Here is a 13639-nt window from a genome sequence, read left to right on the forward strand (position 1 = left end):
GCAATTGCTATGTGACAATGAGAGTGCCGTAAAGCTCACCAACAACCCGGTTCAACATTCAAGAACAAAGCATACAGATGTCCGCCATCATTTCATAAGAGATCACCAACAAAAAGGGGACATTTGCATTGAGAGTGTGAGAACCGAAGATCAACTTGCCGATATCTTCACCAAACGACTTGATGAGAAGAGGTTTTGCAAGCTAAGGAATGAATTGAACATACTTGACTTCTCCAATATGTGTTGATGCACCCCCATTATATGACATGCCTCTCCTTTGAGAAAAGCAAGGTAAAGTTGATTGACATGTCATTCATCCATTGCTAAGGACTTGTTTAGTGCATCTAGTCATTCCTATCATGTCCTAGGCTCATTCATTAAAATCAAATGAATTTGATGCTTGTATGGTACTACTATTGCTTGTATGCTTGAAATGATCTAGTGGTAGCATATGACATGTTTGTGGGTTTGTAAACCTAGTGTTTAATCTAGAAAATGAGTTATAAGTCTTTAAATCAACATGGTGCATGATAACCCTCTTTTGGAGGTGTGAAGAAGCTTGCCCTTGGATCAAACCGATTTAAATATCTTTTACAAGTGATCTAGATTGAACCAAATTGGGAAAATGATCCTCACTTCACATACCCCAACCTATCTAAAATTTGAGCTTGCCTTTTTGTGCTAATTGTTTACAAAGGGGGAGAGAAATTCACAAAGATAGTAAGATAGGGGGAGCAAACAAATGAAATGACATTGTAAGGGGATCAATCATAATTATACACAAGTAGGGGGAGCAAGCTCATAAACTTGTATGTTGCATTTGAATGTGCAGTTCATATATTTGCTTGCATAGCACAAGTTTCTAAATTTCAATATCCATATTTGTGTGGTGTATGCTAGTTATAGGTTTGAATGATGAAATGAAAAACTAGCATGCATAGGTTAGGTAACTAGACTTAAGTTCATTTTATGAAAACTAGACCCTTGCTTCTAATGTTGATCTCACGGGGTATTCTAGTTTTTATGTATGTCTAGTTACTAATAGTGCTAAGGATGGTATATTGGTGCACTCCGATTGGTATCACACTTCAAAGGTCCATCTTTCATACCTTAGCATCATTTGGTAGATATTGTCTCCTATATTTCCAATATAAGCATATGTGCAAGCTACAATCTAAACTCTTAGCACATATGTAGGGGGAGCAATTGCTACCATATGGGATTCATGAAACTTGTTCATATCCTTTTATACATGGTAAATATACTTGGGCAAGCATCATGGATTCAATTAAATTTCAATTCATATCTTTGTGTAAGGGTTGTCATCAATTACCAAAAAGGGGGAGATTGAAAGCTCTAGTTTGGTTTTGGTGAATTGATGAAACTCTAAGTGCTAACCTAGTTTATCAAAGTGATTATGAAATAGGTAGCACTACTCCAAGTGATGAAGCAAATGAAGATCATGACATGATAATGGTGATGGCATGGTGATGATCAAATTCTTGGACTTAGAAAAGAAGAAAGAAAAACAAAAAGCTCAAGGCAAAGGTGAAATTGTTAGGAGCTTTTCGGTTTAGTGATCGAGACACTTAGAGAGTGTGATCACATTTAGGATTGATAGACGTACTATAAAGAGGGGTGAAACTCGTATCGAAATGCGGTTATCAAAATGCCACTAGATGCTCTAACTCATTGCATATGCATTTAGGATCTAGTGGAGTACTAACACCCTTTTAAAACATTTGTGAAAATATGCTAACATATGTGCACAAGGTGATACACTTGGTGGTTGGCACATTTGAGCAAGGGTGAAAGAAGATAGAGTTGAAAAGGAGTTAGTCGCGCTGGTCACAGAGTGACCGAACGCATCCGGTGTGTCTACCGGATGTGTTTGGTATTTTATCCAGACTTCAGGTTGTCTGACTGTAGTGACCAGACGCATCCGGTATGACTACCGGACACGTTCGATATTTTGGACCCGAGGTGAGCGACTAAGTGAAAGTGACCAGACTCTGGCTCAATGGAGTGACAGGATGCTGATGAGTTACTGTTTAGCGTTCGGTCAAATTGATGTAGGTCCATACAGGATTGTAGAGAGCGACCGGATGCGTCCGGTCGCCATACCGGACGCGTCCAGTATGAACCAGCGAGTCTCGGGTGTTCAGCGCATTAATTGATCGGACGCTGGGAACGTCCGGTCCAGGACCGGACGCGTCCGGTCGGCCTAGAGCAGCTCTAGGAGCTCTTTGGACTCGACCGAACGCTGAGTCTCCCGAGTCCGGTCCGGTGTGACCGGACGCATCTGGTCGGCCTAGAGCGGCTCTGGGAGCTCTCTAGACTCGATCGGACGCTACCCCTCCTATGTCCAGTCGGCACACCGGACGCGTCCGATCACAATTGGGCGGCAAACGACTACTTTGTTTGAAAAGGGACATGTGGCGGTCAGGCTGTGACCAGACGCGTCTGGTCGTCCCGCAGTCATCCCAATAATTGAGCCAACGGCTCTATTATTTGGGGGTGTCTATAAATACCATTTGGCCGGCTCTAACTCACTCTCTTAGCCATTTGCATTGATATAGCAACCTTGTGAGCTTAGCTAAAGCCCTCCCACTCATCTCCAACATTGAATTCATCATCCTTGTGAGATTGGGAGAGAATCCAACTGCATTGCTTGAGTGATTGCATCTAGAGGCACTCGGTGTTCTTGTTTCGCTGCGGGATTCACTTGTTACTCTTGGTGGTTGCCGCCACCTAGACAGCTTGGAGCAGTGGAGGCGAATTGGCACGAGTTGGTGATTGTTCGTGGCCATCTCTCAATGATTGTGAGGGGTTCTGTGCCTTCCCCGACGGAGCGCCGAAAGGTAACTCTAGTGGATTGCTCGTGTCATTCGGTTACCTCACTTGTGGGTAGGTTCTTGCAGTGTCCAATTGTGTGGACGAGGTTCGTACAACACCTCTTAGCCGTCGAACCACCAAGTGTTGGTTGACGTTGGTCGACACAACGGGGACTAGCGTGCCGGCAAGCACGTGAACCTCGGGAAAAAAATTGGTTGTCTCTTTTCCTTTGATATTCTCCCGGTGATTGAATTAATATTCATCTTGTGATTGGTTCACTCCTCTATGCGGTGGTATAATCATCTCACTTACTCATTTATATTCCCGCAAACTAGTTGTACTAAGCTCTTTAGTGTAGTTAGAATTGAGAACTTGCTTTGTAGCTTAAGTTCATCTAGTGGAGCTCTTTAGTGTAGCAAATGTGAGAGCTCTTAGTGAGTAGTGACTTAGTAAATTGTGTATCTAGTGATCATAGTAACTAGAATTGGTGGATAGGTGACTTGCAACCCTTGTAGAGTTAGAGTAAATTTGTTTTTCGCTATTTGTCATACTAATCAAATTGCTCTAGTTGGTTTATAGATTTTTAAATATGTTATTCACCCCCACTCTAGCCATATTAAGACCTTTCAGCGAGCGTACCCGATGTATAGCCCCCGACCCCTGGGTGATCTTGAGAGTTCTGCTGGGGGTCCATCGGTTGGGAGCTTCTCACCCGGGGACCTGACATACCCCTTTGTTTGACTCTTGTCACATTTTCTAATGATGATTTTTCCAGGCAATAGAATGTGAAGGCCATGTTCGACTCTCCAATAAAGGTCGTGCCCGCCGAAGTTGAAAAAGAAGAGCGTATAGAAGCAGAGGAGTTGTTGGATCCTATAAGTTAGTGCCAAGAATGGCCATTTTACTATTTGTGTTATGCTGTGTTGTTTCTAGATCCTGTCTGGGTTTAAATTTGGTAGCTGATATGATAAGCTCCAGTGTTTCTTGTGTGTAGCCAATATTACTCTTCGAGTGTGTTCATTACACATGAGCCCTTAGTTCAGATCCGCGTCCTATATTTAGGATGCTATTGCTCACATCGTTCTAGCACATTTTGTTGCTGCCTTGGGTTCATCGATTGGGCTTGTAACTTATATGCTTCAATTGCAGTGTGGACTCTTTCCATTTTCATGGAGATCCATAATTTGTATGTTTGTAATCTTTGCAATTGCTACATTACCTTCTCCCCAAAAAGGCACACAATGTGTACGTTTGTGATCATTGCAAGTAATTTGTTACAGTACCTTTTCCCCTACATCAGAAAGACATAGGTGCCACACTTTAGACTATCCTATATCCTACTGGATGTAGATCAAGACAGAGGCACCACACTTTGGACTGTCCTATATCCTACTGGATGTAGACCTCTTTTCCTTGCAATATGCTCTGAGGAAAAGCTTATTTCCCAGGAATAACATTTCCTTTGACATTCTTTTGCTGTGTGCTGCATGCCTATTCGTTGTTGAACTATCAATGCGTCAGATTCCTCTATACTTACTAGTGCACTCCCAGATGGATTCCAGAAATTCTACCAAAAAGGCACAACCACCACTAGACCCTTATCGTACACACACAAAAAAAAATTCAAAGCACAAGAGAGACTGAATTGGTACATAGAAGAGGAATCCTCCACAGCATGACATCTGAATGAGTCTTACATTCTGTCTTTCACAGACACGCTCATGGTGCATACATCTAGTGCATTTTAGTACAACTTGCCAGAGCCACGTAGACAGCATGCCAAAATAAACACTGGTCTTTCAAATCCGATGGGGTCATCCCATAATGGTTAGTGGGACAACACAATCGACATGGTGGGAGCTTCAAGAAACAGGGCAGGAGAGTCATTGGTCAACTGGTTACGAGTTTTGTCCTTGAAGCGCCAGCTTTGTTTCAGTCAAACCAACTAGTCATGTGGCCTCTGTTCTGGCACACTGCTGCTCCTGAACAATCCAGAGAGACCTCGCGAATTAGCAACGTGCTCTAACTCACTAAGCTTCTGCTTCACGATCAGTAAATCTTGAGCCAGTTGTTCCTCCTTTTGCCTTATTGCCTTCATGACAGAAGTAGCAACCTTATAAAGATTTAGGAATTATTGATAAACAGCTACAACAGAACTTTTGGTATAAAACCCATTTGACATAAATCAACTGGAGCATGGGACATAATGCAAATGTGCTTGGAATGCAAAAATGCTGCTTCTAGTCAAAATAACTCATGAATATTACAGAAAATGTTGACACAAATCTCCTCTCCAGGATCCCTTTTTTTTAATAGTACTATTTGTGCATAATGAAATACAGAGTAGAGCATTACAGATTTATAACTATTCCAGAAGGACATGGAAACATCCTTGTGAATCATGATATCTGAACATCAGTTGAAAGGATGAAATGCAGATATTAACTAACTGCTTTTGGTTCTTGAATCGCTGTTAGAGCAGATATGCCTGTACAACCGTGGCCAATGAAAGGGTGATCAATACAGAACAAGCTATGCAAGGTTATTCCACATGTTGTACTCTCAGACATAGAAACTTGAAATGTTATGGTCAAAAACAGCCTTGTGGATAATTTGGAAAACCTGTAAGTCATCTTTTTCAGTCAAACTAACTAATGGCTGCCCAAGGCTTCCTGCAGAAACGTTAACAAGCATTGGGACAGATTAACAGCAGTAGATTTTTTTGTTGATATTTTTCTGTTTTGAGTTGAAACAGGATATTTTTCTGTTTTGAGTTGAAACAACAAGAAACTATGTGAAAACATGGACCACATTTTCTAGATTACATACACTAATAGATATTCAGTGCTCTGGAACATGTGGTGGTACCAGGGAATTACAAGAAATTCAGAAATTTACGAAAGCACAATAGACCACGAGTTAGAAAAAACTGGACATCCCAGGGCTATTACCTCAATTTCCTTTTTGCGAGCCTCCTCCTTTCGGGCCTCTGACCTTGCACTTCTTTGCACCTCAAAGATTACAGCAGCCCCAGCAACCTACCACATAATTTTTGCCTAAGTTTAGCAAATGACTGAAATAAAAAAAAAATCACCAAACTATATAAACAATACATTTTGTGAAATGAAGTCTAGAAAAAGAGTCTGGATCACTCCTGTTTGTCTCGATAATGTTTCCAGTTTCTGATGAGCATATCATATGTTCATTGGCTCATTGCTCATACATAAATAATAGGTTTGCATCACACTTACAGAATCATACAAAAAGTGAGGACAAGGAACATATGTAGGAGGTTTGGAACACATTTAGCTTTGACTTAGTGAATACCGAGAAAACAAAGAGCTCCCCAATAAGATCTGCAGCAGCTTGAACAGCTTTCTCCTCATTCAATGGCCGAATCTCAACACTAGTTGAATGGCCATATACTCTTCTTTGGATGTTTGTGGAGATACGGTGATTTGCCTACAAAAGAAGTATGTGTCTTCAAAGCTCCCTAAATAAGTGACAAGCGAATAATAGCAGAGATGAAAAACGAATAAAAAAATTGAGTGGAAAGGTGTACTGTCCAAGACTCAAGAGTTTTATCTTAATAATAATTCATAAGCCATTTAGTACATGGGATTAATGCAAATGTTAAGTAAGGTGACTATGAAAATTGAAAGCATCTAAGCCAGGTAAGATAAGCCACAACAACTAAGGCAATTATTTCCATGTGCCCATCTTTTTCCTCTATAGACTGGATCTCCTTGAGCAACGTACTGACTCATTATTTAACCGAATCTACTAACCCAGACTAGCTGCTAAATGAATTTCTAAATTATTCTGTTAACAATCAGGTGTTCAAGGTTATAGTGCACAGAACACACTTCTACCCCCCCCCCCCCCCCCCCCCCCAATATAATTAGATTTTCTGTTTTAACGCACAGGATATTAGATCTATTGAAACAAAGCAGTCGATCAGAATTCAGAAGGAATCTGTTTGCCATTCATGTGCTATTTGGTATTTTCTAGTCCAATGTTCAATTTGTTCTTGAAAAACTAATATAGCAGGTCATCAGGCAAGTACTGAAAACAGTTGTCATACGCCTGATGCGGGCTGGCGGCCCATCCAGCCCAGCCGCCAAGGGGGGCAGCCGCGCCACCTGAAGGGGGAGGGCGCGCACGGCAAGAGCGGTCTCCCACTGCTCTACTATCTATATCCGAAGGATCTTCAATGAAGGAAAGAGAATAGGAATAGGATCAGTTGAGATTAGAGATTGGGAGGAGTCCAAATCTATAAGGATTTCCCTCATTAGATTACATAGGATACAAGTCTACTCAAGACTATAAATAGAGAGGCAATGTAATCATTGAGATCAAGAAAGAACAGCATCAGGCTTATCCCTCTCCTCTCCCTCCCTGGCGCCGCCTCCCTCTCCATAGCCAACGCCCACAGCCCCCTAAACCCTAGCCGCCGCACCCCCTAGGGCCCCCCTCCAACCGGGCTCTTACACTGGTATCCGGAGACCAGACGATCCATGGACTCTGCCACCTCCACCATGCAGCAGCTGATCGAGAACCTTGCCGTCGATCTCCGCAAGAACTTCGGGGAGATGCATCGCCAACTTGTCAACCTCGACAAACGTCTGCACGCTATAGAGCACGCACGCATCAATGGCGATGCCGCCATCACCGGCGTCCAAGCCAGATTGGATCGGGCAGCTGACATCGACGACCTTGCTGCAGAAACCAAGCGAGTCATGATCGCCGCCGGCAAATCATACCTCAACCGCAAGATGGACGAACCCCAATCTTCCAGCGCTCCGGAGATCATCCTGGCAGCCTCTGACAGCCTGTTTTCGGCTTCACCTCCACCACCGCAGCCACCATTGTCACCGCTCTTCCCACCACTGGACGGACCTCCAGTCATCCGTGCGGCTGCCCACCAAGTCATGGACGACCACCATCGGAAGCCTGCACTAGGAACACTACCAACCGCGACCCTGCCGGCACCTCAGCACCAACTCCCGGCTGTCCAGCAAGCGTTGGACGACAACCAGCGGGAGCCAACACTGAGAACGCCACCGACGGCAACTCCACCAGCAGCTCGGCATCAACCGCCGAGTAGCCGGCTCCCAGCCAGCCCGGCGACCGCACAGCAGACCCCCACAGCCGCAGCCGGCCACCTGGCCGCCGGCACGGAAGGTTCCTGTGCCCAGGACACCACTGCCTCCGACCCCGTCAACAATGCCGGCACCACCACAACATCAGCTACCTATCAGGGCTCGGCTCACAACCCCTACATACGATGGCTCAACGGACCAAAGGCCATGGCTTTCGCAGATGCAACAGTTCTCAAAGTTGTACCGTTTACCAGACACTCAACAAATCTGGTACGCAGCTTTTCATCTGACAGGTGCAGCACATCGGTGGTTCATGCACACAACGAAGGATGCACCTGTGACCGAGTGGGCGCTCTTCTCCAAGAGCCTCATCCGCGACTTCGGCCCACCCATCAACAACTTCATCGCCTACGCTCTGCACGTCGGCATTACCAGTGAACTCCATCAAATCAGCCTCTTCGTCACCGGCCTTCAAGATGAACTCCAGCTGGCGGTCACACGACACCACCCACGTGAGATGGAGACGGCCTTCAACCTCGCACGTACCCTGGAGCATCTCCCGCCTGCCACCACCGACGCAGGGCAAACCGCCCCCGACATCGACGCCGACTCTGACCACACACCACTATGGGACGCTGACATCTCCGACACCAAGACAGACAGGGGAGACGCCACTCCTCCCTCCTACGACAGCCCCAGCACCGCAGAACACTCCAGTGGCAACACTTTCTCCACCAGCTGGCTACAACACCGAAGCAGCCGTCCACAGCGAACCTGACCACAACATCCTCGCACAGCTCCACCTTGCCGCCACGGACGAGCGTGAACTCCAGATCATCTCCGCAACCATTCAAGTCCAAACCGCAGCGCCAGCTTGGTCGCTCCAACATGGCATCGTCCGCTACAACGACCGCTACTACATCCCAGTGACTTCACCCCTGCTGCAGGACCAGCTCGAGTTGCTAGGAACCACATCTCCACATCTCCTAGCCATCTGCCTCCACACAGCGACATCTACACCGTTCCCTTTGTGCATCCTACTACTCGAAGAATGGCCACAACGCATACTGCCATCAGCGACCATCATCTTCTTCAACAACAACGGCCAACAGTTTCTCTCCATCGAGGACATCTACATCAGCAGGCAGCACGCCAACGGCCACCCACTAGTCTCCCCGGCCAACTACGACACGGGCGACCTCCTCTTCGGCACGCTACAGCACTTCACCATGACACCACCGACCATCGTCAGCAACAGCATTGTGCAGGCGCATAATGGGGCAAGTCGATGCAGGAGAGGTACATTCGTTTCCACGACCTCCACGGGTCATGCAGACGCTACACTTCCAAGGAACACTTCCAGGCGCCGCCATCTATGCAGCACGTTGCGTCCACGAACCAATGGAAGGATCGGTAACCAACAGCTATTACATCTCCGGCTACTTCGGCTCCCTCCGCTATTACTTCCGGTTCTCCGACTACCACATTAGCACCAACCAACTCAACGACACTCTGGGGCACCTCACTGTCCAAATTACAGAAGTACCCTGGGGCAGCAGACTACCACCCGCGGGCGTCAAGGATTGGGCAATGATTCAGCGTGAGGACGCGCTGATCGGAGAAGGGGGGAGTGATGTCATACGCCTGATGGGGGCTGGCAGCCCATCCAGCCCAGCCGCCAAGGGGGGGCAGCCGCGCCACCTGAAGGGGGAGGGTGCGCACGGCAAGAGCGGTCTCCCGCTGCAAAACTATCCATATCCGGAGAGGATCTTCAGTAAAGGAAAGAGAATAGGAATAGGATCGGTTGAGATTAGATAGATTGGGGGAGTCCAAATCTATAAGGACTTCCCTCGTTAGATTACTTAGGATACAAGTCTACTCAAGACTATAAATAGAGAGGCGATGTAATCATTGAGATCAAGAAAGAACAGCCTCAGGCTTATCCCTCCCCTCTCCCTCCTTGCCGCCGCCTCCCTCTCCATAGCCGACGCCCACAGCCCCCTAGACCCTAGCCGCCGCATCCCCTAGGGCCCCCCTCCAACCGGGCTCTTACACACTTAATAGTCAATCTGGGAATAAAAATTTTTGAATCTTTTTAATACATATACTATAGTCATGATTTACAGAGCAAGGTTTATACATCTATCCACATACACTGCATCATAAGAACAACCAACATACTTAGTGATTTCTATGAGAGCCTGCACTTTGTTGGCTCTTTGCATGAAGTAGGAAACAAAGGTTCACCATATCATCAGAAGAGACAAAAAAGATGTACGCTGCAAATGATAAAATTCCAAGGCTAGTAATTTTTTAAGTTGCCAACTTATTGAAAGTAAAAAGGGAATAACTAGAATTATTAAAAAAGGACTTTCCAAGATTCATTCAAATGATTTCTTCTCGCTAGGAAACGTCTATCCCAGCAAAATTTAATGGTTCCTGGAGTGGATGACACCCAAAATCCCAAACAATCATCTATAGATACTATTTCTAATATGCTGATAACTAGTAATCATAGATGAGATATAGAACTATCAATTTATCATATCTTCATGTTGCTCTGGTTAAGAAGTTGGAAACACTGTAAAGTTGATACATGTGTGAAAGTAGGTTATTGGAGAAAATCAAATTGGGAATAGATCTAGCACAAGGATAAAGTAAAAAACCACCGGCGATTTCAGATAATTCTTTCAGCTTCGAGCAAGAAGCGAACTAATTAAGGTGACACCTAGAAAAACAAAGGAAGTGTTTCCTTTTTCTCCTTTTCATAAGAATACCGAGCTAGCTTCATTGCTTCAATAGGAGCTGCTGTCAGTATTGGGATCCAATTTTAGTCTCCATGGTCAGGTTGACATATGCAAATGTAAGGTTTTGGAGAAAAGGAATAACGAATAGAACCAGCGAAATCCGAGCAAATTCAGCACAAGGTCCAAGGTCACTGAATTTTGGTTTGGGTACCTCTCCCCAACTGATGCAGTTCTTTCATACAATTCCTGTGTTGTATGATTCATTAATCATAGGAAAATTAGTTAGTCACTAGACTAGATATGCCATTGTCACCTCAATCATTATGTGTTTTCTCTTTCTGTATTCTGGATCGCGGGCTCTAGAAAGAGATGAACAGTTCAGCTTCAAAATTTGCACATTCAGATGGAAATTTGATGTGTGTCAATTGAGGTGAAGAAACATGCCAATTTCAGACCGACATGTTGCTTAGTTTAGAGAAATATGCCATTTAAGAACAAACATTATAGAGTTTCAGGGCTAAAGCCCCTTTCAGTTACCATCAAAAGACAGGTTCGTTTATAGGGCAGGTGGATGACATCCAGCAGATAAGTGTCAGAACACCAGAGTTTAACACAACAACCAGCACCATCTTACATGAGAACAAAACAGGAAAAAAAACATTTCGTGCAATCACGCTCTGGATCCAAATCAGACTTAGTAAAGGCTCGTTCGGTTATCGGATTCCTGCCCAGGAATCATTCCTGTTTATCCACGGTTATATAAATTAGACTATCATTCCTAGCCGGATTCATTCCAGTTCACTATTTCACAGCAACCGAACGGGGCCTAAATGTAAATTGACCAGGTCCTCCATCCATAATCCATGGCCCCAGAGCTCATATTGCGCCCCTCATAACACTAACCAAGTAACCAGCAAGTCAAGAAACGAGCACCAGCCAAGGTAGAAGCTAGCAAAAACGATCTGAATAAGGTCAAATAACAAGCTTCTAAACAAGAACAGGTAAAACAGGTAACGAAGATTTGAGTTACTAGCCTTTGGCTGTCGGACCAGGAACCAGTGACTTAAAATAAACCTGACCAGAAACCCTACACGACCAGAAAATCCACTCCGTACCCTATTATGATTTATACCACGACGCGAAGAGAGGTACGCTGCACAGCTACCTGGGCGAGGTTGATGATTAGCTGCCGGAACTTGGGGTGGCGGCTAGCCTCCGTCTTGAGCCTGGTCGCGATGGGCTTCGACATCGTCTTCAGCAACAGGGTCCCGAGCTTAGCGACCGGGAGTATCATCTCTCCTCCTCCGACGGTGGCGGCTACGTGGCTCGTCCTTACTCCTCCGCGTCGTTGTCCTCCTTCCACCCACTCGCCGTTGCCGGAATATGCTAGATGGCCGCGGACGGTGGTGACGAGATCTTCGCCGCGTGAGTTTGGGGTGAGTTAGAGGGTGTTTGCTATGTGTCGCAAGAACTGCGGTCCTTTTTCATCCAACTGACTGCGTTTTTCTCTTTGAACAATTCTAACATAACATAAAGCTAAATTTTAGCAAAATAAACGGGACTATATCAGATCAGATGTTTCCGATACTAATTAGGAGGACAAAACATAAGATATGCTCCATAGGATACTATAAACTTATCTAGGTGATGTTTCGGCCAAGCAAATGCTTGAGGTGGGACACTGGAAACTTATCCTAGTGATGTTTTGGCCGAGCAAATACTTGAGGTGAAGATTTGCATTTCGAAGTAGCAAGCATAGTTCACTGTCAGTGTACTAACGGAGTGTCCGTCGTACTCGGCGGAGTGTCCGTCAATACAGCCACTTGTTTGTTAACTTGGGCAAAGTACTTTATAATTCACCAGAGCGTCCGTCGTGACTAGCAAAGTGTCCGTGGAATTATAAACTAAAACCAGAGTCTAGGGCTACAGACTAGTTACAGCGGAGAGTCCACGGATCACACTGAAGTGTTCATTGGTTTATAGACTCGCTTCGTAGAAAAACCCAAAGATAGCCGCCTTTGGCGGAATGTTCCAATAGAACCTAAACACTTAGCCATTTAGTGAAGGCTAGACCTAGCCCAACGGATGATCTATCACCTCAACGGATTGTTCCGTTGATTTATAATGTAATCACTTAAGTTTCCTGAAGTCACCAAGTACCACCAGAGTATCCGTGAATCACCATGGAGGGTCCGTCGAGGTCCATCGACTTAGCTGTTTTGTTTCACTAAGTCCCTGAGTCACCGGACTATCCACCGCTCACACCAGACTATCCGATAACTCACTCCGACAACCTATTAGTACTCCACTTGAACACTTAATACCTAAGAGCTAAAGCTAACCAACAAACATCAAAGCATTGCGTAGCATGTCATTTGCATTCATGCATTGTATTCATCATGCATCATGCATGAATAGGTGACGAACTCGAGGAGGCCCAAGGAGAGGAGGTTGCTCAGGAGGAGGAGCCGGCGATCCATGCACCGTAGCTCAAGGTAGGCCCCTATGCATCCCTATGCTTTGCTAATTGCATTATGAACTATTGTTATCTATTGCATTGCTGCATTACTATATGACTAGTGGAACCGTGGTGTTTTACCTATTCCAAGTCATGATCCACATATTGCCACACCCATCAACCTTGCTTGTTTTCCTTATTAATTCTTGCTTAGTATGCTTAGATCTTAGAGTCAAGTTGATGATGGGTTTCTCATTATTCACGCGATGATAGGCATGTTTGTCCACTAAGCAACACCAAAGGGAAGGGATCAACACTTGTTCCACTTTGAATATGAGATAAGTGATGGTCGGCAAGAGGGTGGAATCTTGAATGACATAGCTTGCTAACCGATTAAGGACAATGCATCTGTAATAGTGACTTCTGAACATAAAATCATACAAACCGCTTGTCACAAATGGGGGTGACAAGCCAAGTAACTGATTACGACCGAGTTG

The 13639-nt window shown here is 45.1% G+C and overlaps 1 protein-coding gene across 3 annotated transcripts; it reads right to left on the reverse strand.

Annotated features, from left to right (window-relative positions):
- Positions 1 to 4438: 4438 nt before the first annotated feature.
- LOC136467013 (OPA3-like protein) lies at positions 4439 to 12185 on the reverse strand. Of its 3 annotated transcripts, none has more exons than XM_066465568.1 (4): positions 11850 to 12185; positions 6163 to 6297; positions 5787 to 5873; positions 4439 to 4948 (listed from the first exon to the last, which is right to left on the reverse strand). In XM_066465568.1, the coding sequence occupies exons 1-4, from the start codon at positions 11976 to 11978 to the stop codon at positions 4781 to 4783; spliced, it is 519 nt and encodes a 172-aa protein (XP_066321665.1). In that variant the 5' UTR covers positions 11979 to 12185; the 3' UTR covers positions 4439 to 4780. The 3 variants fall into 3 exon arrangements, with proteins under 3 accessions (XP_066321665.1, XP_066321666.1, XP_066321667.1); XM_066465569.1 differs by having other exon boundaries at positions 4447 to 4927; positions 11850 to 12183; XM_066465570.1 differs by lacking the exon at positions 4439 to 4948 and adding an exon at positions 5015 to 5323 and having other exon boundaries at positions 11850 to 12184.
- Between the last annotated feature and the right edge of the window lie 1454 nt (positions 12186 to 13639).

The sequence above is a fragment of the Miscanthus floridulus genome, chromosome 7 (genome assembly GCF_019320115.1).
Source record: "Miscanthus floridulus cultivar M001 chromosome 7, ASM1932011v1, whole genome shotgun sequence".
Classification (NCBI taxonomy): domain Eukaryota; kingdom Viridiplantae; phylum Streptophyta; class Magnoliopsida; order Poales; family Poaceae; genus Miscanthus; species Miscanthus floridulus.

Coding starts and splice junctions, on each gene's coding strand:
- LOC136467013 (XM_066465568.1), bottom strand. CDS start 11,978: ATGATACTCCCGGTCGCTAAGCTCGGGACCCTGTTGCTGAAGACGATG. Junction 6,298..11,849: donor TAATCATCAACCTCGCCCAG/GTAGCTGTGCAG, acceptor CTTCTTTTGTAG/GCAAATCACCGTATCTCCAC. Junction 5,874..6,162: donor GGGAGCTCTTTGTTTTCTCG/GTATTCACTAAG, acceptor ATTATGTGGTAG/GTTGCTGGGGCTGCTGTAAT.